At 32.1% G+C, this 25,444-nt stretch overlaps 1 protein-coding gene across 1 annotated transcript; it reads left to right on the top strand.

Annotated features, from left to right (window-relative positions):
* The first annotated feature begins 19,767 nt into the window (after positions 1-19,767).
* Positions 19,768-20,925, top strand: LOC113698567 (RING-H2 finger protein ATL78-like). The gene has a single exon (XM_027218436.2). The coding sequence runs from the start codon at positions 20,018-20,020 to the stop codon at positions 20,732-20,734; it is 717 nt and encodes a 238-aa protein (XP_027074237.1). The 5' UTR covers positions 19,768-20,017; the 3' UTR covers positions 20,735-20,925.
* The last annotated feature ends 4,519 nt before the right edge of the window (positions 20,926-25,444 follow it).

Below are 25,444 nucleotides of genomic sequence, written 5' to 3'. Positions count from 1 at the left end.
CTTTCTAGTGTTGGATGATAAATTCTTCAATATTTTCTTCATAAGATTCTCGCTCTTGAAAATTCATATGCTTTCCCAAACCGAAAAGACAGATGGATTCTCCAGCATTATCACTTGACTATGGGTTCAAAACGATATGAAATTGGTGAAATTTGATTTTTTATTTTTTTTGGGTCTAACAACAATGTATATTTTTATTTATTTTTTTTTAGAAAAAGGAGGTTAAATTAGAAAAATGATGAACCATAAGGGGAGGACAGTTGCATGATTTTTGAAGGGTAAGTTGCGCATATTAACAAGCTGGTGACCTTAATATACCAGTTAAAATTATTTTTTTCTCTAATGTCGCATTCCCATCTGTAGTTTTGAAATGGTTTGTGTGGACTTAGAAAAGCTAAAAATTTGAGAGTGGACTAAAAATGCATCATAATCTATAATGTCTGGTAAGTTTCTTCTTTCCTCCCACATTATAATTTTTGTGTAACGTTTACCACCGTTACAAGTGTGTGTGGACAAGTATGCATGTCTTAACTTCATGTGTTTAATATAAGTAAAAAGGCAGTTTTATTGCATCAGAAGATGTCAAAGTCAAACAATTATGCATTATACACAATTATGCATTATACACCAAAAGAAAGGTGAAAGAATACTGTGTTTCACATCCTTGTTAAGTTCCTAAAGCATTCAATAAATTTTTTGAATTACTGTTCCATTTAGAGAAAGTATCGATATCGAACTAGGGATAATTGCAGAAACCTCCCCTGAGGTTTCTAATAATTTCACTTGGCACCCCTAAGGTTTCAAAAATTACACCTAACTCCCTTATTCCTAGAGGTGGCAAATCAATCCATTTAACTAGATTTACCCATACCCGCCCATGAATAGATGGGTATGGGTATCTTAAATTTTTGTATATGGGTATAAATGGGTTACCCAATAATACCCATTTAATAAATGGGTATTATTGGGTAACCCATCAAACCCAATTAACCCATTTAAAATTCTCTTCCCCCTAAGTCTCTTCTTTTCCCCTACCTTTTTTTTTTTCAAATTTTTCATTTTGTCATGATGTTAACATTATTATTATTTGTTGGTTTTATCTTATTATTTTATTTTTTCTTAGTTTGTTAACTTTCTCATTTTTTAGCATTACCAATTTATGATAAATTTTAGCCTATTTTCTTATCTTTATAAAATGAAATTTTAAATTTATATATGAAAAAAATGTTAGAGTTTCAAAATTTTTGGATTAAGTTTTTATATTAATTTTTATAGTACTTAATTCAAATTTTTATATTCGTATTATTCAATTATTAAATAATAGGTAATTTTGTGACATAGAGTATAAATGAAAAAAATTAGTAATTAAGTTTATTGAACATTATAAGTAAATATTTAAAACTAATGATGGGTACAAAGAGTGGTATAAATTGATAACTTAGTTTGCAAAAATGAATTTAAATGAGTTTGTAAAAAGTTAAAATAAATGAGTTATAAATGGGTAATTGGGTTACCCAATTCATTTTTTGACTTACCCATTTATACCCATCTAATTAAGTGGGTATAAATGAGTTGACTCACTTATATCCATTATCCATTTTACCCAACCCAAACTCGCCCAAGTCACCCATTTTGACACCTCTACTTATCCCTTTAACATGACACTACTAACCTTAGTAGTTTTAATAAAGGGATAATTTCATAAACCTCCCCTGAGGTTTCTGACAATATCACTAGCCTCCCTTGAACTTTGTAAAATTATACAAACCTCCCCTGAGGTTAAGGTTTTGATAACAAATTAGTCCAATTAGAAAGAGTAACATTAAAAAAATATTTTATGGAGAGTGATGAAACTTTGATTCCATAAATACCCCTTATGTATGTATATAAATTGTATTAGCAAAAAAAATAAAATTATATAAAAGTTAGAAATAATTAATACTCACATTTCACCATTCAAAAAATTTATATTTAATAAATTAGATAATACAAATAATCAACAAAACTACACTAATGATCACAAGATTCAACAAAATGAACTAGTCATCTCTTTTAACATAATATTTGCTATGATTCTTGTAATTTTGAATAGAAAAATTTTTAAAATTTGCCTTTCTTTTCCCTCTTTCCTTCATTAGGTATATCAATTAATGTTATTTTGTAAATACAAGTCATCATTCATCATTAAAGAAATTTTTAACAGTTAATTTTGTTAATTAGTGCTCTAATTATTTAATCATTAGATATTAGTAAAGGAGAATGGAGGGAAAAGAAAGGCAAAATTCAAAAAATTTTCTATTCAAAATCATAAAAATCATAGCAAACATCATGTTAAGAAAGATGACTAGTCTATTTTGTTGAATCTTGTGATCATTAGTGTAGTTTTGTTACTTATTTGTTTTGTCTAATTTATTAAATATGAACTTTTTGAGTGATAAAATGTATGCATTAATTATTTTTAAATTTTAATTATGTTTATTTTTTTTACTATTACAACTTATATACATGCATAAGGGATATTTATAGAATCAAAGTTTCATCTCTCTTCTTAAAGTATTTTTTAAATGCTATTTTTTCTAATTGGACTAATTTGTTATCAAAACCTTAACCTCAGGGGAGGTTGTGTAATTTTACAAACTTTAAGGAAGGCTAGTGATATTGTTAGAAACCTCATAGAAGGTTTCTGAAATTATCCCTTTAATAAAACTCTCTTGTTACCATGTTTATGCAAAGAATGGATTTTATAATTTTTTTACGTTTGTCCTTTTTATTCATTTCTCTTATAAACTTTAAAATAGTAATATTTTTTTGATAACTTTTAATATCATCCAATTTTTTGTAGCTCTTTTTTTTGTATCAAAATCAAGAATAAGTCAACAATGATTAAAAACAAGTAGCCCAAAATCACTACTAAATTGTGATAGTTCCATCAGCAAACTAGTCCATAAACTTTTATTAAAAAAATAGTCTATAAACTTTAAAAGAAACAAATTAGCCCTTTTTTCTCTATCTTAAAAAGAATTTATATTCCTAATAAAGTATTGTGAAAAATACCCTATTATAATAAAAGATTTATTGCTATAGTTGATTATCAAATAATAAATATTGACACAAAAAAATTGACACACTTTTTGTTTAGAAGAACAAATTGAACTTTGTAAAATAAGGGCATTTTAGGGTATTCATTAAATTTTTTTACTCTATTTTAAAGTTTGTTACTAAAATATCAAATCAAAGGAGGTAAGTGTAATTTTAAAATATCAAGGAAACTAAGTGAAGTAGTAAGAAACCTCAAGGGAGGTTTCTGAAATTATCCCATCAAACTATCATGAACCCAATTGTGCAGCCCTAACACCTTGATTTGCCTCAGACTTAGATGCCAGGTCTTGTCCCTCATTTCTCTCTCTTGCTACCCAGAACAAATACCCCTCATTTTTTTCAAGAAGCACTCACTGTTCATTTCTTTCTTAGGGGGTACTTGTTTCACAGATTGGAATCGGAAATGGAAATGGAATCATAGACTCTGATTTTGGAATTAAACTTTTCATTCCAATATCTAACTTGGTTCACACATTGGAATTAGCATCATTCCAATTCTTTATGCTTGGTTTGATGAATATTTCGGAATTAAATGCAATTAAATTCCAAATTTACCCCTGAATTCCAAAGTTTAAGGAAGGGGTATTTGAAATTTAACGGCCGTTATACAACTTTCAAAACAAACAAATTCATTCTAAATTTTGGTTTGGGGTAATTTCATAAATCAAATCGCTGTCATTTTCTATAAAGTATCACTTTCCCATAAAAAACCATCTCTTTATGGCTTTCCTCCATTGTAAGAACAGAGTACCCATTTTTCCATAAACAAATTTATTTATCGGATAAAATAAAAATAAACTCGTTTTTCAATAAAACACCAGCTCTTTATGGCTTTCCTCCATTATAAGAATAGAGTTCCCATTTTTCCATAAATAAATTTATTTATTGGATAAAATAAATATAAACCCATTTTTCAATAAAACATCGGCTCTTTATGAGATTAAAACGGATTTTTCAATAAAACCCGTTTATTTCTGCAATTATCCTTAAAACAAAAGAACAGAGTACCCGTTATTTCTACAATGAGATTAGTCACTTCAGTCCCAAGAGAGATTCATTTGTTAACTCGAGAGCGGTCTCTAGAAAGAATTTCATGGAGGGGCAGGATATATGTCTTCTAGTGCTCATGTAAGAGAAGGGAAAGAATCTTATGCAGATTAATTTGGCTATCACAAAGACCAGAGATGAAACTTTTCAAGGGAGGCAGACAGCGTATTATGGTAGTCATCAAGATGGCCTCCAGCAATCTGAACTAGATATCCCGAAAGATTTGATCTCACTCTTCAAGACCAGAAATCGAACAAGGATATTACTCCTAGGTGTGATTCACAAGCTTCTGTATCTGTTTCGAGTCCTCCTAACTCTCCACCACATCTCTCCCATGATGAGTTGGATGATTCCAGTGATTCTCCCATGGCATCTATTACAGCGGAAGGGAAGAAGAAGAAGAAGAATAGAAGGTGCGGCGTGTGATGGAGAGAAAAAGAGGATAGGTTCGTCAAAAATGTTGTCTGAGGGAATAAGTTGAGGGTTTTGTCCAAAACCTCCCAATTTGCTCGGGAATGAGAGAAGTCTGATTTTTTAGAAATGATTCCAAAATTTGCATTTCAATAGCCTTAATCCAAGCAACAAATAAGGGGTTCATTCCTTTCTGTGATTCCCAAACCCTTTAACCAAGCATCCCCTTAGTTCTTATTTTTATTTTGCTCTTAACTCTTGCTGGCTTATGCATCGAACTTGCCCCGCCTCTTCCTAGCTCCTGGTTTCAGGACTTTTGCCTACCCGTACCCGTAGTCCCAGGCCGGCAGATTCCTCGCGCGTATAGTAAACAAGTTCAGCTCAAATTAACTTTAATCCATCTAATCAGGCTCTAAATTTTCATGCGTTTATCATATTTTGTCCCATATCTCAATGCCATCAACAATTTGGATGGCAATGTTCTATTGAGTCCACAATAAAACCGAGCATGTGTTGCCATATATTCAAGTAGCAATTATTTAGAATGCTTTCTCTAAATTCATCAAGAAAATGAAAAAACATATAATTTTTTGTAAGGGTGAAGAACTTGCTAATTTCTAGTTGAAGGCCTACTCACTTCTTGCTGCCGACTACTTAAAAAGGGAATGCCAGGACATGATTTATCTTCTACTAGTTTCGGTTTTTCTTTCTAAATTCATTGAATTTTCCAACAGCATTTCACATATAAGAATGAATACTATTTGATATTTGCATCAATTCGACACTGAAATGTTTTCCATTTTTGTAATGATACATAATTAGTATGAATACATTATACTACACAAAAAAGGGGGGGGGGGTTTGGCTAATAGCGGCATAGGTGCCTCGTTGGGAGAGGTTTCATGTAGGCATATTAATGAGTCGAGTCTTACTCAAATCCAATACATTTGGATAAAATTTGGGTTTAATTTCTCAAATTCCAACTCTACTTAAACCCAGACCCTATAAGAGAGTAATGGGTCTAAGTAGGATATGATTTTCTATTATTCATATCCAAACCTAAATCCAAACCAAATCTTGTCCAAACCTAAATTATATATATATATATGGGCAAAATACACTTTACTTGCCATAGTTTAGCAATTTTTCATATAATCCCCTATAATTTCAAAAATTATATATAACATCCTCATAATTTGGATGAAAATGTCAAAATGGCGGAAATGATCATTTGTAACAAAATCCATAAAAATGTCAAAATTACCCTTATTTAAAAACTAAAATGACTAAAGTGACCAAAATATATAAATATAATATATATAACACTCTAACCCCGTATGAATTTATATTTTACCATATAACTCCCTTATAATTTTCAAAATATATACATAACACTCTGTTGTTAATAAATAATTTTCAACTTTACATAGGAGTACTTTTGACATTTTAGTTGATTCTGTTATGGAATATAAATTCTGTCATTTTAACACTTTAATCCAAACCATGAGGGGGTCATGTATAGGTTTTAAAACCATAGGGGGATTGTGAAAAAATGCTATACCATAGGGGGGTAAAATATATTTTACCCTATATATATATATATAAAATAATCCTATTTGTCATTATAATTGGTGTGAACATTTCAGGAAAATGAGAAAAAGTAAAGGAAAACAAATAAAAGATTGGATGCAAATGCAAATAAGGTTTTAAAAATAAATAGAAGTAGTTGATAATAATTTTTTTTTAGTTCATAATATTGCATTCAACTTTTTGAATGTCAATTTTATTATTTGAAAATTAACATTTAGATAGTATTTATGTTACTTTTGAATTTTATATATTTGAAAAATATTTTTACTTTAGTTCTTCATTGTATATTTAAAAGAATATCCATTAGAGACCCAAACCCATAAGGGTCCCTGTTTGGATTTACTTTTTCAAACCCATAAGGGTCTGAGTTTGAATTTGGATTTAATTAAATTTAATGAGTTTGGATCTTAATCAAAGGATCCAACCCAAATCCTATCCTTTGACATGCTTAGTTTCAAGTGTTAGTTTTTGGCAAGGATATTATTGATTTGGGAAACTATCAAAATATAGGAGAATATAATAAATGTGAGTCCAAACATTCATATGATAAGTTCGGTATAAATTAGGTGTACTGACGGATGCCTTGGATAGATGAGAATCCAGCTTGAGCGATTCTGAGCAACAAACTTTGTAGTATTATATAACCAACAAAACAGTGTCAGAATTAAAAAACAATGCCAGATGAGGACATGACCTGGTCATAGTTACTGAAAATGATCATAATGTTAAAAAAAAAAAAGAAAAAGATCTTATTTTCATTTGAGAAAAATTGCAGCAAGGTCTTCTGATTAGGCAAGCCTAGGTGGAAACTTTTGCTGTCCAGCCTGTGATTATATATGCACCCTTTTTGGCTCAAAGGGGATTGTCTCCAATTTCTACCAATCCAAGTAGCTCTCTTTTGGTTTGGGAGAGGAAGTAGGCTGTGGAATATCCACACCAGATTGTGCTGGAGAAGAGCAGACAAATAAGAATTCCATTTTTCTAACCCCACCACATTGTAAAGAAATGCTGATAAGTGAAGAAGCCACTCGATCTCTCCAATACATAGAATGGAATGTGGAAATATAATGCACCAAGATTTCATGTGGGTTCCACTTAAAAATTTTCAGAAGACATTAATCAATCAAGATAAGAGCAATGGTGTTGAGATTGGGTAAAGTTGAGGCCTCAAGCTGTTCTTAGCCTTATTAATTGTATGCACTCTGAACCAATTTAGTTTTTTTCTTTTTTGCGTGAAGAAGTCATGGAATTGATCCCAAAAAAAAAAAAAAAAAACCAACGTTGCTAAAATTTGGACAACATAATTTTTGGATTTTCTCCAAGTGAGCTACCAACAAGAAGTTCCAATTTGGTTCTATATAACTGGTTTACCCTCCATCTTATGGTTTGTGACACGATATTAAAGAACTGGTATAATAACTCATGTGATGAATTGAATGGTACGGAAGAAAGGAGTGTAAGTGAGAAATCTCGAACATAAAAAAGAAATATTAAAAAAAAAGTGATATGTCTTCATTGTCAATGATGCATGTTCATGCCGCTACCTACATATGCAGTCCAAAACAACAACATCGGGAATCATTGGAACAGTCCAACTGCTTGTTGCAACTTTATTGTATCTAAATGTCCAGTGCTCATCTAGCAAACTGCCAGCTTACCTTTTTTCATGAAAAGTTTTACTTTTCCGATTTTTAAACGCGGAGTAGATAATCAATAATCAGACGCTCTATTGGCTGTATCGTCTTCTAGTGTCTTCTAAAAAATTTATTTAAAAAAAAAAAGAAAGAAAAGAGAAAAGAGAAAAGAAAGTGCATATTAAAAACATGAAAATTTGACTTGCTATACCTCGAGACGTGCCAAATCTCAAAACAGATTATGGACATCGCATTTATAATCAAGGGAATTGCTTGACTACATTAGCAGTTCTTTCTTGAGATTTTATGACTATGAAATAAGATGAGGAGGGTGTTTGGCAATTTAAAGTGAAATTTAGGTGACCATTTTTGGTTGTGCATGATTTTATGCTGACAGTGTATACACTATCAGATTAGATAAATAATGACTCAAATTTTACACACGTATCATAAATTCAATAATGATAGTGTTTACCGTATCAGTACATATAAAATTTACTCAAAAATGTACGGTGACAGACGTGTTACAAGAATATATATATATGTCAAAAAAATAATTTTTGAAAAGCCAAAAAATGCTACAAAAAGATAAAACAAGGCATATTAATGATTCCATTTTAATAGTAGTTTGTGGGCTTGAAAATATCAAATCAAGGTGGGATTTTCTGCAGTAAGATGCCTTTTCAACAGTTTTTGGGTTTGTGAGGATACTTTATCATCAATGCTGTGAAAAAATACGACATGTTATTGATGATTCCTTTAAGAGTTTGAGAGATACTGTACTATTATTAAGTGCCCAACCTCCAAAGCCAGCTATTATCTGTAGTATTAGTAAGGGCGAGATAATTAAGGGATATTAATTTGTAGCTCCAAGTTATGCTGCGGGAGCTCAGTTGGTAGGGAGATTTAAACAAGAGGAAAGTAAGATAATTGACAGGCAAGAAGATTTACAGGTAGACAAAGCTCTGTTTGGACCACCAATCCAAAGGCCTTGGCTTTTCCAGAAACTGGGCAGGTGACGTGTTTCAAACGGACCCCAACACCCAACATGAAGATATTTTGCATGGAATCTACTCTCAATCGTGTACAGCGCGTGGCGGACAAAATAGGGTAGCGATTAGAATGGACAGTGAAACACTCATACAAAAAACTGTGAGTTATGAAAGGGATTAGAATGGACAGTGAAATGGTGCAGGGCATCATGAACGATGGTACAAAAGAATATAAGGAACAAAAAAAAAAAAAAAAAAACATAACACAATGGGTTAATCACATTTTATCCCCTTAAAAAATACTTTATTTTTCAGTTTACCCCCTAACCTTTAATTTTGCTCACTTAACCCCCTTTAGGACAAAATTACCCTTGCATTATTTGGACTTTTCATTTACCTTGTTTTTGTTTCTTTTATTCCTTTTTCTCTTTCTTCTTTATTTAATTCTTCTTTTTTCCCACAAAAATTTTTACCTTAATGATTGAAATTAAAAAAGAGGAATTGCAGAGATCTATCTTCTCCTTAAATGATTAAAAAAAATTCAAATCACTTTCCTAAATTACAATTTGTTTAGCCTTTCAATTCTTTTAATTTTGGGTTTTCCTCCTTCCTTTCTAGTTTCTCATTTTATTTCCAAGAAAATATCTTAAGATGAAATTGTGACCTGATTAATAATCATCAATTGAAATTTGTAACACGTGGCATCATAAAAAAAATCAAAATTAGTTTTTGATGCCTTTTAAACCTTCACTCAGAAATATGCATTACAAACTCAAAACAAAACTTTTCGTTGAAATGAAATTTCTATTGGGAAGGATGAAATAAAGAAGAAAGAGAAAAAGAAATAAAAGAAAAGAAAATAAGGTAAATGAAATGTCAAAATAATGTAAGGGCAATTTTGTCATAAAGGGGGTTAAGTGAGTAAAATTAAATGTTATGGGATAAACTGAGAAATGAAATATTCTTTAAGAGGACAAAATGTGATTAACCCTAACACAATATTGGAACAAATTTTCTACCTTTTTTTTTTCTTTTTAGGAAACGAACACAAAAAGGTAGAATAGATCAAAATCCTTACTTTTTTTTTTCTTGTATATTAAGAATTACTTAGAGTACTAACTTAAGCATTCAACTAAAAATTTGCAAAAGGAGAAGAAAAGGAGTTAATTGGATAACATCCACCATCCAAATTGTGTTTTTGCTATAGATTGCAATCCTTGGGTGAGAGGAGATATTATATTGTTGGTTCAGCACTTATGATTCGAGATAAATGGTGATAGTTAAAACAAATTAGTAGTGTGGTTACAAGACAAAAGGTCAATATCATGAGAAAAGAAGTGGCTCATGCCGCTGACGAGAGGATGGAACTAAATGAGACGTACTCGTCAATTTTCTTGCTGTTGTAGTACGGGATGAGGATAGAGCTAAATGATGATGATGTGTTTGTCAATTTTCTTCGAAACAAGTCCCTCATGATGCTACAAGTCACAAAATTATCATTGACAACACTTGTTTTGTGCTGGGCAAAACGTACACATCATCCCCCTGAGGTTAGTAATGGAAATCGATAAAGGGGTATGTAGTGCGCCAAATTCTTACTTGTACATTAATTAGGAGCATTCTGTGGTCTTTTTCGAGAATCATTCCCTCAATTTGTATTCATCTAATAATGATACTGGTCCAATTTTAAAGGGATAATTTCAGAAACCTTGTCTGAGGTTTGTCATAATATTACTCAATTCCCCTGAAGTTTTTAAAATCTCGTTACTTCTCTTGTCAACTTGACAAAACTGATAATATTTTTATCAAATGTCGTAAATTGATAACATTACCCTTACTCTTAATAACTATTTAACCAAAAAGTCAAAATAAAATAAAATTTTAAAACCAAAAATGTAAATTTAAAAAACAAATTGTTAGCTAATAATGGTTCATATTTCTTTACATTGGGATTGTCATGAGATAGCAAAGGACGTGGATAAATTAAATCTAATCAACGTCAGCCACTTAGGAGAATTTTGGTGAGTAATTAATACCTTAAAAGATTCTTTTCGTGCACAATTAAATTATAATTAAGGAAGTCAAGATATGTTTTGAAAAAGTATGTTTTATTTCGTAGTGTGGTTTAAATTGTATTGAAAACTAAAATAATCCCTTTATACGTGTGAATTTTTCAAGATATTTACACGTTATAAAAATTTAACCTTATATGATTTTTTATTGTTGCTATAACTTTCATAAGTAGCATGCCAAGCTTTTTTACAGGACAATACATATAGAAGCATGCCAAGCACGAACTTAAACTATAAGCAATAAATGTTGAAGAAGGCTTTTGTACAATGTGTTATTTTCTTATCAACCATATATAATGAAGTTATTAGTTAATTACCTACTCATCTTTTCTCATAATTACCCACTCGTTTATAAGCACATTTCCTTAAGTATCCCAAAATAACTCAATATGCCAAGAATCCAATTACAAGTGAAAAATTAGAATCCTACCATGGAAATTCAAATTTGCAAGAGTGTAACAAGTTTGGAGTAGCTTATTGGGATGAATGAGAGCAATCATGTATGCTAGGATAAACTTATTTCTTAATTAAGCACAAAAAGAAATGTTGCACGCACTTTGCTCCCTTTTTCTTTTCCTTTTTTCATCTTTCCACTCTTCCCTAGACCTTTCTCACTCACAGGATTCTAAGCTTGAATGTGGTGGCAGTGGAGAAGGCTTTAAAAACCCTGTAGTTATAATTTTCATCTTAATTTGTCATTGTTCTCTTGGTTCCAACATATTTAATTTCAAGTTTATCGTATTATCACTAAATTTATTACTTATATAAAGAACCTTATTTTATTGCAATTTTACGGGTAGATTTATTAACAATTAGGGTAAACGTCATATTAGAATCGATAAAGTGCAAGATCACCGGTATACATTATGGTAGAAATTAAGTATTATTTCGCTGTGATCTTCACTAATTTAATCTTTAATGTACAATTTGAAGTACACACAAAATTTCTCTCTTTCCCTTGTTAAACTTGTCATCCATTCAGTATGATGTTTTTGCATAAAAACGATGATCTTTTGAACGGTCACAATCACAATCATTTGTCCAATAATGTAGTGAAAAAGAAGTAATTAGAGGGCAAATTTTCAGTTAAAATCAACCTTGAGGATGTAAAATTAAGTTCAACTAGTGCTGGTCTCATGTTTGTTCATTCAACTTTGAATGTAAATTACACACAGTAATTCAAACTTCCATATTCTTTAGGCCAAAACTAAAAAAAAAATAAATAAATAAAGGAAAAACTAAATCAATTATATCTATTGCTTGAGAACTGAAGTACCAATTTTCTTCAAGCACTCGTACTGGCCAAATAAAAATCTTACTATTTTGTTTAACCAAAAATCGCCTTTAACGTTATTTTGGTTATCCGTAATTTTTGTTCTGGATTATTATGAAAATAAGAAAATTTTCAGAAGCAATAGTGAAAGAATATCAAAATTGATATTTTAGCTTTTAAAAGCTTGTAAAATCAATTATATCACTCTCCATGGAATTTAGAAAGCAAAGCCACAAGAATACCCCCAAAGTATTTGCAACCTCAAATTTAGGGAAATAGTTCACAAACAATTATTAAGGCAAACTTTATTTCAACATCCATCTACCAGCATCTTGAAGATATTGACACATTTATACTTCAAGCTTTTGTTGATCAAGATTCATGTTACGTAGAAAGGAACATGAACGTATACATTCAAGCCTGGGTATGCACATAAATGAATCTGAGCAGAAGAAATTATTTGTAAGAATGTAGCAAATGTACGTGTAGCCACTAGTTATTGAGGTTACTGAAAATTGTTTCTACCCCTCTTCGCCAGATTGGATCTCACAGAATTCCTGTTACTTTGCATGTCTTTCTAGTGATACTACAAATGATCTCTTAAGGAAATCCATCAATAGAAAATTAATTTATACTGAGATTTAATCAACATAAGTTATCATGCATTTACGTTGAAAGTATATGCACCAGCACTTTTAGATGCACGTTACCTAATTTTAAATTGAATTTGAATTTTATTTTTCACACGTATACTACACATTCAAGAGTATTAGCATATATACTATCAGCATATATAAAATTAATACTTTATTATATATATACAAATTAACAGAATGATAAAATTAGAATTGAGCTTTTTGTTGTTAGAGTTTCCACTGTGATTACGCCATCCTGTCATATCGTGATCCCCTGGAGATACGATAAAGAATTAAAGCATGAAAAAGTAAAATAGCATGATTTACTTTATTTGCTCGATCTTCTTTATTCTTTGATATCTTTTCTGGTTTTTTGTTTTAACTTTGTTTTCTTCACTTTCTTAACTCCCATCAGAAGCATAGGAGTTGCAATGCAGCACAGTCGTCATGTAATATCTCTTCTGAATACAAATAAAATATGTTTTAGTCCATTTTGCACTTTCACTAATATCCTTTTCAGGATGGGACCTCCAGCACCATGATATACTACTAGTGTTGTCCAGCCACAAGAAGATAGGGTTAAGGTGCATGCTGGTACTTGCATTAGTAACTAAATCATACCTCAATCATATCCTCAGCTTAGCCTTTTGAGGCTTCACCTATTTAGTACAAAACGTACAAAAACTTAAAGACGTTGTTGCCCTAAAAGTAGTATTAGCTAGAGAACTTTTTGTGAAGATATCTAGGTATCCAGGCTGTTACGATGGTACCTTACTACACTTATATCCTTTTCAGACAGTTGTTAATGTGTGTGTGTAGGCCTTGACAACAACCTCCTTGTTCACCTTTCGAGGGTTTTTTCTCTTTCAACTAAGAGAATAGTTTAGAATATCAAACTATTACATTATTCTGCCTTTTAGCTAAGAGAATTCTTTAGAGGATGGTACGTACAGTATGATCTGCTTTAGACACAAGCCACAAGTTTGGTAAATCCCTTGGATCTTTGTTAGATTGCACTAAGACAACTTGGAGGCCCCTTTGTAGAACCTAAATTTAGAGTTCTAATAGTAATTAACTCGTGCAAGGTTTTAGGATTGAAGAGATAAAATAATTACTCACAAAAAATTATACGTGTGGGAGAGAATAAACAAATAAACATTAACAGTATAATTGATTTTTTAGACAATGAAAGAAAGACACACTACAATAATAACTTGCAAACTCTTTTGAGTCTCTTAGAAAAAAAAAAAAGAAGAAAACTCCAACTAATGCCCTATTTATAACTTACTTAGACTTGTAAAATAGGAGACTACTTGTATAAAAACTTACCAAATAAAACACAAATTCCTAAATAAGACAAGTACTACAAACCTGAATCCAAATAAAACTACGTACTAAATAATTATATGAGAACTTCTATTTGTCAATGTCCTTGGATTCCCTTGCAAGATTTTACCGTGGTATAAAACCTTTTAATTATAGTGTCACCTGTTAATAAAGTACTCGTTAGATAGGGATAGGAGTGTAGGTGAGAGGTATCGGATTCGAGACTCTCATTTAAAACAAAAAGGTACCAGTTAGAGACAAATTGTTCGTGTAACCATTTTTGTGCACACATACTGAGCTTTATTCTTCCTAATGCTCTTGTGCATTTGTTCCTTTGCCATACTAGTTTGGCTTAAATAGGCAATTTCTTATGCCACTTGTTTGGCTTAAATAGGCAATTGCTTTTGCCTTGGGTTGGTTTTTTACAAACAAAAAGTTCTTGTCTTGTCGGTAGAATACTTTCAGTCTGTGGCCATTTTTTCACGTAGCAGATTTGGCCTATCAGCATTGAAACTTAAAAAAAGAAAAAAAAATCTTTCCATATATAAATCGAACTCCTTAAATAGACTAACTTAAATCTGGACCATAAACCTTTCCTGCCAATTATCTCTGCAAATGCCAAGCCACCACCGGATCCATTTTTAGTAGAGTTAAGTTTGAGAGAGATTTAACAATCGTCAGCGAATATTTTCTTGTAATTAAACCAATTTAGAATTAGGGATAATTTCAGAAACCTCCCCTGAGATTTTCAACAATTTCACTCGGCTCCCTTGAGGTTTACATAATCACAAAGACCTCTCTTAGTGTGATAACAAAACAACAATATCCTTCATTAATTGTCAACTTATTGAAAAATCTATCAAATATTAAAACTCTCTCATCTATTATCAACCAATAATTCAAACTATAATCTTTCTCATTTAATTATCTATTGTCTTCCCCCTACATCTATTTTCCTTTCAAATTAATTTTTTTATTATCATCAACCAAATGTGTACTGTCGCCACTAATAAAATCATCATACACACTAAAGCACTAATACTTACATATCTTGGTATCTATTCCTAATTCTTGATTTTCTGTTATTATTAAATAGTTTCCTTATGCCTATTTTTGTTTCCAATTTTTGATAGGCATTAGCAAATTGAAATTGCCAAATGACAAATTGAGTGCTAATTTCACTATCAAACTAGATGGAGATGAAGATAGTGACAGTGATAAAAAATAAAAATTAAGGATAGGAAGTGGAATAGGAACTAAAGATAGGTTATACTGTTATGGTTGCCATGACAAAAGGTGTTCTTAGTATATATTTATAACTACATTGTGTTTCTATTTTTTATTTACAATTATTGATGTTAACCCGATAGAGAGAATTTGATTGATTGTAAACTTTGTGCTAATGAAATATATTGGATATTGATATTAGCAGTGATGGTTTAGATTATTTTGTATTAAAAAGGTGGCAACCATGGAATTGAAATTTAGGGATATTGATGAATATTGTTATATATTAAGTAAAATCTGATATTGATATGAGATTGTAGGTAAGCTCATTTGATGTAGTGTTTATAGTTAATACAATGGTGTGCATCAGAAATTTTTAGGTAAAAAAGGAACATTAGAACAAAAATAAGTGTTTATTTAATCGTGATTTGAATGTTGATGGGTAAGTCATAGTGATAGCAATAAAAATAAATGAAATAGAGACTATAAACCATTTTGAGAAAAGTATTCTTTTGGGTCTAAAAGGTTACTTGAATAGTAAAAATAGGAGAGATAGGTATAATTTTTGAACTTGAGGGGAGCTTTCTGCAATTGTCAAAAACCTTAGGGGAGGTATATGAAATTAACCCTTAGAATTATATGTAGCCGTATACATGCAAGCGGCGGCTGGTCTTCTTCACGAGTAAAACGAGACACTTTCGTATTAAAATTTTCGTCATTGGTGGATGAATTGGAGCAAAAAGTGGTTATACCTAGTTGCATTGTCTAAGCCAATGTCTTTCAATACAGGTTGCAAAGTTGATAACTTCTTGTAGTAGTATTGGTCGAAGTCACCTTTATCCATACGGACTAGAAACGTTGTAGTTAATCTTGTTGTAATGCTGACCTTGGATGCAATTAACAGAGATTCAGTATCTCCAAATCATCTTTAAAGTTAGATTAGTCCTACGTCGATTAAGTACTTGACTAAGTGGAAGGACGTTTTGGTTGGGCACTTTTTCAATTAGAATAAATTTTCTTATACTGTCAGTATATATACCAATGGATCTGAATATACGTCACACCATTTCAAATTGAATTTAAATACCAAATTATATATATATGACATGTATTTAGACTCGCTAGTATATGCACTGTCAGTGCATAAAAGATTTAGTACTGTTCTCAATTACCATTTATTTGATTGCATATGTGTGTAAGAACAAGTTCAAAATTTCTCGCTATTAACCAAAGGAAATTAGTGTTTCAATGGCTTGAGATCTAATTTTCTATCAAGTCGCCTACAAAAATACAAGCTAGATTAACTTAGTGTACGACCCTTATAAGTGTTTTTTGTAAGTTAGATTAACCTAGTGCGTGAGTCTTATAAGGTGATTAGTGTGTCTAAAGTAGATCGATCAGTTATGATTATTCTCTTCATTATGAAAGATCAAGGGCAAGGTGATAGATCTCGTAAAGTGGCTTACTTGTACAGCTTATATATTATTAACTATTTGGCTCAGACAGCTTTGTATTGAGCTTTTTGATTCCCAAGGTATAGAAAGTTCTTCGGATTTGAGACTTGTGCGGCTCATTAATAGACTTATTTACATTAAATTCAGTGTTTAGTGATTGAGTAGACATGTAATGATTGAGGGGTAAGGAAGAAAGAGTTAAACAGACGAATTAACCCTATATCACAGTTCTTAGAAAAGAAAAAATGAACTAACAAAGTACTTATGTTGAGCATAATTGTTGCTATCGACTATTGAAACATGTGAAAATTAAGCTAAATGCCTGTCATACTCTTAAGAAGTCGACAAGATTAAGTGGAGATTGTACTGTCTTGACTTGCATACAAATTGGAATTTGTAAATTCAATAGTTAATTCCACCTGTAAATTGGAATAATTAATTGTCATTTTTTGTCTTCATCTGTAAGTAAAAGTTCTAATGAGTAAGAGTTAATAAATAGGGATAAACACAATCAATTATACTAGTCATGGACGGCTAGAGAATTTTAAAAGACATTCTCAGTTCTATAGGATTTATCTGGATCGAGGAATTTGATAAAGAATTTAAAATTCACTCGAATCGCTCTAGTTGTTTGGATTATTTAAAAGACTTTTGAATTTATAATTCATCAATTATGAAAATACTATAATAATTTGTGATCTACAAACTCAAATACCTTCTAAATAATCTAAACAATTAGAGATATTTGAAAGAATTTCAAATCTTTGGTCAAATCTCTCAATCAAAGCGAAACCTAAAACAAGGTAGAGGTAACTGAATGGCTAAAAAAGACGGTCACTACTAAAACAGCAATTTCACAATTTTAATTCTTCAAACTATTTTCAACTACGTGAGGTGTCTCTATGTTAGGGTTTAGGCCTAGGGGTATCTATCAATCACTAATAGAGAATTTTGTTAAAAACTTCTATTCTTTTTCTTCATTTTTTTTAACAAGATCAACACTCGATTACCATTAACATTTTAATTTCAATAAATTGTATTTCTCTAATTGATTTTAAATGGGAGAACTTGGTAATTCGGTAAAATCCAAAATTTTAAAAGTAGGTAAAAAAAAAATCTTGAATTTCCTACTTGGACTTTTGCACCTATTGCCTTAAATCTCCTAAAGCTCTTAGCAATTCATGTTTATTCTTCCCACAAATATGGTGTAATTTTAGTCCCAAAACAAAAAGGTGTGACAAATTGGTTTCATGTCATTAAAAATCTGCCATGACAAGTTGGCTTTGTAGCAGTTGGCCAAGTGGCCAGAGCCAAAGTCGAGTGCTCCCTTAAGGGGGGGACAAAGTCTATCGAATTTCATTGCATTTACCACAGAATCTGTCACAAATCCCCTTTACCAAGCTGCTAGTGGAGCTGTCCAACACCCAAGAAAATACTAGTATAATAACTGGGATGGGACAATCATGTGTACTAGAATCTTAGATGGGAGGTAGTTGATAAAAAACAGACTTGATGACAACAAAATCAGACCCGATGAGAAAGTATGAAAGGCATTTAATGGTGCCAGCAATAGCATTTGGCAATAGGGAGCGAAATTGGAGAAAAAAAACGAGGCACGTACAAGTCATATTACAGAAAAACTTGCGCAAGAATGCAATCAGTTAGAAAATGGAGAGGCAATCGCCCTGTTGATCACCACATGCCTATGATGAAATGAGGTTGAGGTTTCCAAGAATGGCTAGGAATAGTGGTTGGAAACAATTTATTGTGCTGATTCCACAATTTCAAATATGAATTGTGAAGGACCACAGAGGTGAACAGTATATCATAGAGCGATTTATTATTTTAGTGTATTCTTATCTAGTTGTAGTGGTCGTATTATCGTGAATATAAGTTGACTCGATTGATAAGAACTGATCATTACTTGTTATTTTCTTATGAGTAACTTATGATTTCGAAAGTATATTTTGACCCGTGATGATGAATCCTCACATTATCTCATGCACGTATTGTACATACGTTGCGACTTTAAATTCTTATATTATCTTGTACACAAGGATTTTGAATCCATACCATATATATGATCAAATAAAATTTCTCACTTAAACTGCTCAATGTTGTGATACAACAAAACAAATTGGGTTCAACGGCATCTACTTGCAAGTCACCTGAGATTCCTTTGGGTTCCAGGGCATCTACTACCAAAATATATAAGTGACCCATGATTTCAGAGGCATGTTCTGATCTATGGTGATGAATTCTCATATTATTTTAATGCACGTACTATACGTACATGGCGGCTTTGAATCCACATATTATCTCATGTACATGATTACATTGGGACTTTGAATTCGTACCATATACATGATCAATTAAAATTTCTCGCTTAACTGCTCAGTCTTGCGGTACGAAACAAATTGGTTCCACGGCATCTACTACCAAATTTTGCAAGTGACCTGTGATTCTTTTGGGTTCCACAACATCTACTACCAAAATATGCAAGCGACTTATGGTTTCAGAGACATGTTTTGATCCGTGGCAATAAATTCTCATATTATCTCATGCACGTACTGTACATAGGGATTTCGAATCTATACCATATACATGATCAAATAAAATTTCTCACTTAATTTCTCAATCTTGTGGCACGAAACAAATTGGGTTACACGGCATCTACTACCAAAATATGTTCCCTGCCACGGCGGGCAAATAACATGACATGAAGTGATCAAATTACACAGTTCTTTCAAGTCTCAACCACCCAGGCGGTTGAAGGAATAGGGACATCAGCGGAGCCATATGATTAGCATTTCATCATAAATGGGGAAGGGAAGCTTCATTCCCCCTTCTTGGCAACCTGGGACCCAACTCCCATTTCCAGTCTAGAGGTCCCATGTGGCATTCTACAATGTGCAGACGGGAGTGGATTGGACCCATTTTGGTTGGAAAGAGCATTAAACTATAAAAGGGCTTAGTGGAGAATCCAAATTCAAGAAATAGTATCGAAAATAACCACTCGTCTTAATAAAACTGTTGGCTGCTCTCTGCAGTATGGGCTTCAAAATCCCTCCAGAATTCTCTACCCAAAAATATTTTGTGATTACTTAAAATAATAATTTTCAGTTGTCAAGACTCAAAAAGATGATGAACCCTTTTCTACTTTCCCCCTTATAAATTGGTCTGTCACTACCAAGTTCAAGGAATCAATTCACACATCCAAGAAACTCTACTACACAAGCAAAAAAGAACCAAATTTCATGGCTGCTCCTTCAACTTCTACCTCCTCGCCTATGCTAACTCAAGAGCTTCTCATACAATTCCATCCAAGAAAGCTCCTACTTCACACCCCTTTACTTCAACCACCAGCAGCAGCATCAGCAACACCACCAACAATTGGGAATCTTAGTAGCCATGCTCCATCAGAACCTGCAGCAGACAACAGTTTTGATGCAAATGTTGTGATGGTTCTTTCAGTCCTCTTGTGTGCCTTAATTTGCTCCCTTGGATTGAATTCCATCATCAGGTGTGCATTGAGGTGTTCAAGTTTTGTGTCCTCTGATCAATCAAATGACAATTCCTCAGCTAGATTAGCCAATACAGGGATCAAGAAAAAGGCCCTGAAGACATTTCCTACCATAAACTACTCTACTGAGCTAAAATTACCTGCCTTGGACACTGAATGTGCAATATGCCTGTCAGAGTTTGCTACAGGGGAGAGAGTCAGAGTTCTGCCAAAGTGCAACCATGGATTCCACGTTCGATGCATCGATAAATGGCTGAATTCACACTCATCTTGCCCAACCTGCCGGCACTGCCTGATCGAAACATGTCAAAAAATTGTGGGATGCAGTCAGCAGGCTAGCTCTTCAAGACCGGCACCATCACCAGCGCCACCAGCACCACCAGCACAGGAAACAATTGTAAGAATTGCCCCTTTAGAGCCCGAAGGTTTATTACATAATTACCAAACTTAATACAAAAAATGACCATGTTGTTAATTAGCTTGAAATTGTATATAGCTGTAGGTTTAATTCTGATTTGCTAGCAGTCCTTATTGGCAAGCAACATCTGTAAATATCAGTCTAAACTTCCAAGTGACCTGTGCTGGCCTTGGAATCCTCATCCTAAACTTTTGTTCTATCCAGAAAGGGTTTAATTTTGAATAGTAGTGGCAAATATGAGAATTGAATAATGGTGTATAGCTTTTCTGGTTTTCTACCTTTTTTTTTTTTTTTTTTTTTGGATACTGATGGTTTTCTGTGCTAAGCCGCTATAATCAGTCACATCAGATGAATAACTGCAGAACCAAGATCCATTAAAAAAAAAAAAAAATCAATGGCAATGAGCCCTTGAAAGAAACTAATGCAGCAAAATTTCTTGTAGGAATGAGACAACTCCAGAGAGGTTAGTTGGACAAGAGATTTGAAATTAAATTGATCTCTTCTCTCATGTGTTATCTGAGTCAACAAATCACCATTCAAGATATGATGTTCTGATAAAAAATCATTAAGTCTTAGTGATCCACTAATTGTTTAGTACTTTGGCCTCTAATTATGCCTATCCGAGGTAGTCTCAGCCAATGGAGAACGCCATTCATCAATCTTCAATCATAATTGATATTTCTTTATACATCTCTCTCTTTGTTCTATTTGTTTGGCCCTTGTCTTGGTGGAGCACATATAAAAAACTTCCCTTCCACCTTTATTGTTATTTTTTTTATCACAAGCTACCACATTCTTACACTCTTAAACGTATTAATGTGTACTCTGGTGTCTCTTGGGGGCGGGGCACAAGCGCAATGGGATTAGTCGGGCCCGGATTATTACTCCGTTGAATCCCAGATACCCACTGTGTCAGCAAAAAAAAAAACGTATTAATGTGTACAATATCCTTTGTTAAAAGAATATATATGTTCCTTTGTTAAAACATATCCTCTCCCATACATGTTGGAGAGGGATGTTAATATTGAATTTGTGGCATTCAATTAAGATAAAATAAAAAATTGTCCGCATTTAGTTAATGTAGTAAGACGAACACATTAAAATTGTCCACTTTTATCAGCACTTATTCTTCTCTCTTTGTATATTGTGCGTTTTCCAATATCAACTTAAAAAAAAAAATCATAACTCAAGAAAGCCAAATGTCTAACTAAAACAGGGACAAGGAGACATATGTCTATACATATATATATATAGGATTAACAATGTTTTCTCACTCACTTCCTTAATGACTCAAACTCGCGACCTGTCAATTACAGGTGACGCGTTTTTTCAATTAAACTGCGCTTCACTGTCTAGAAAAAAAGAGATGTACACTAAACGGAACCCATTTTTTTTTTTTTTTTCTTGAAAAGTACTCAACTGCAAAGGAGTGAAGGACCACACAAAAATATAGGTTAATTGGTCATTTCTCATCAACACCTGGCAAAACCTAGCTGCAAATAAAATCAAAGAGACGGACACGACGTTCAATCAGCGCACCACAAAATCAAATTGGATGCTGAGAGTGAATGCACCATTTGGCCTCCATCATACTTGCATGTACCAAAAGGTGGATTTTGTTTTATGGTACAAAGATCGAGTGGTATCATTCAAAGAGCTGGATACAAATACATGAAAACTATGGATATATTACATAGAGCTTTCCTAGTCGTTGCGTATACTATCAATACTCTCAATACTATACATGCATGTTTAAGGGGATGCTTATATTAGATTGAACAATAATTTGGTTTCCCTATAGTTATAGGCAACTTTTGTTTTGGAGGTCAGAGACAATAATTATGTTCCCCTTCATTTGTGCCCTTTAATATTAAGTGCGCAAACATATATACCATTATTTTGTTTTCTTTCTTTGCTTTTTCTTTTTCTTTGCCCTTTTCTCTCCATTTTTGACATTGGGTTGTTATTTTTGTTTGATATTCAAAACAGACTTCTAATTTCTTTACTTATATTTTATTGTTATTGTGGAATTTACTTTATGAAGAATTCATTCATCTCCACATGTTTAAAAAACTTAATTCCAAAAGAAGCATGTTTTTCTTTTAGTTTAAATATGCACTAAAATTAATGCAATGACCAATATGGATTTCTTTACACACTTAAAATGGATAAACACACTGCTCTACCCTAGAAAAAAAAAAAAAGAAGAAGAAACCATTTGCACCAAAACTGGTTTCACAAAATTTGCTTAATTATTTTCCTTTCAAGTCTGCAAATAAGAATTCACTCTAATGGGAATTGGCGACAATCAACCACAAGCATCAAAAACTCTTGTAAGAAGACATTTCCTAATTGAAATTTACCAGTATTGACTAAATGTACAACTATTAAAGCATGTATGTTTCAACTGTTAGCAGTGAAAATTAATTTAAAAAATAATAGAAACAATAGAATGGATCCAAAGCAAGCTAGAAATTTTATTCCAAATACACAAAATAATAAGAGAGGAAGGGAAGAGGTGGCATGGAAAAATTGCAAGGAAAAAAAAAGAAAAAAAAATAAACAAAAGGAAAATTTAATTAGTCATGCACCTACAATTAACTTGAATTACATATCAGACTTCAAAAGTTCAAATGTTAACCAATATAGTTGACAGTTAGCTTTGGATGGTAAAGTGTAGATCAAATAAACTTCGGATGGTAAACTACAATTGAGCCATAATTACAAGGGGTAAACTATAATTAAGCCCTAAGATAAGTATCCTTACATGCTAGAAATTCAGACAACATTAATTCACACTTTTCATACTAAACGGCCAAACCTATAGCATGGAGGAATGAAACTAATAGATTCATTAAAGTCATCTCTCAAGTTCTTTGATATCGTACGTAATATTATCATTACAAAAAAGCTTGATGTTGTGATACCAAACAAGTCCTTGTTTAAGCTAGCATTCAGTACGTTTATCCATATGATCCTATTGTATTTTGGTCTATATTCGATGTTGAACCAAAACAGCAACTTGTATGTTATCTTTTGTATAGGATCTTGTAAAACACCAAACAGCAACTCAAGTGCCAGCAGTTCATTGACAAGTTCTTGATTGACTAAATGGGCTAAGAGCTTCACAACAGGCACTACTAGCTAGCCCTTTATGGTTTTGCTTGCAAGCAACCTTGAACTGATTTACAGCACTTCTCATAAAATTTTATCCAACATATCTTTAGTTGATGGCTGCGAGAAAAAAAAATTTTAAATCCATTCCTAAGGTCTCAAACCCCTCAACACAAACACCTCCTAGAATAGACAATTTCAATCTTTTGATTACTATGTTTGTATGTATAGTGAATGACGACTTATTGCGAAGAATTAGGCAACTGAAAACATATCCAAATTATCTGAAAACAAAGAAAAAACAATTCAGCAATTATCAGAAATAATTGTTAAAAACAATTCATGGTGACGATCCCATTGTTCAAGAGAAAAAAAGTAAGTGGTAGAGATTCATAGTTGGAAATCTTGAATGTGTGTGTGGTAGGACTTGCTAGTGAATAATGCTCACTATAGCTATTCACAACTTTAGTGTTGTTACATTACTTTCTACAATTTCTACTACAACTGAAGTGCTCAAGTAAATGTACAAATCATTAGCTTGTAATGTAACAAGAACGGAATGGTACAAAAATCAAAACCAAAAGCCTTCTACATTATTTTTTTTTTGAATTTTTTCTATTAAAAGGCAAATACATGATTATCTAATAATGTGTAGAAGAAGAAGTGAAAGTGAAAGTGCCTTTCTTCATTGAAACAAACAGGTTACAATTATACCGCAGGTTTGTAAGCAATTATATATAAAAGGCTTCTTCTGTTTTTTTGAAAGAAAATTATTATTTTGTTAATAAATTCAAGTATATGATTTTGTGTTGTATTGCTAATGAAACATACGCAATCTTTTTATGTGAATATTGTTCTTATGTACTACTTTCTACAAGACAATGAATAAATCATAATTTGCTTTTGTGTTATTGGAAATAATTTCAGACTCTCTTACTAATTTAATTTTGAGGCATTAGATTTCTTTGATGTCGAGTAACTAGATCATCGTCCACACACACACACACATATATTTATTTATTTATTTAAAGGAGTGCTCGCCCTCAATACTCACCCTCCTCTAACTGGCTATGAGGTTGCGTTATCCGATCGATCTATTAATAAAACTGAGTGTGTTGGATAGAGTATTATTTAAAATATTATTTGAAATAATTAGTGTAGCACTTCTTGTGATGTGATGTATATGAGATAAAAAGATAGTTCGAAATATAAAGAGATGAATTAGAAAATATGTTTATGATACAAGCAAAATATTATGTGAAATAATTCAGTAATTCAAACACAATTACTAACAACGCGAGTGAAAATTATAATTTTTTTTTACGACACTCGAACAAGTGACGTGAAATTCATGTAATAGAGGGAGTAGGGAAAAAGATAAGAAGAATATGGAGTGTAACCAATTTCTTGTCTTCTATTTTACACTTTTCTGGCATAGTCATTATGCCGGAATTAATTACTTTCCCTTACTAAAAAAGTCAAGAATAAAGCATAAGAGGTTAAAAATTAAAACAACCACGTGGTTGAAAATGAGTGGATGCATTTCTATTTGCCACAAATTCACCTGTAGTTATCATAACATCAGATTCTGCCCCAGGTGCTATAAATAAAATCTACTCCTTTCAGGCT

This window comes from Coffea arabica, chromosome 7c (assembly GCF_036785885.1).
Source record: "Coffea arabica cultivar ET-39 chromosome 7c, Coffea Arabica ET-39 HiFi, whole genome shotgun sequence".
In the NCBI taxonomy this organism is placed as follows: domain Eukaryota; kingdom Viridiplantae; phylum Streptophyta; class Magnoliopsida; order Gentianales; family Rubiaceae; genus Coffea; species Coffea arabica.
This window is presented reverse-complemented; position numbering and strand designations above follow the sequence as displayed.

Bases quoted from the DNA above. Each gene is read 5' to 3' on its own strand.
- LOC113698567 (XM_027218436.2), top strand. From the start codon at position 20,018: ATGGCTGCTCCTTCAACTTCTACCTCCTCGCCTATGCTAACTCAAGAG.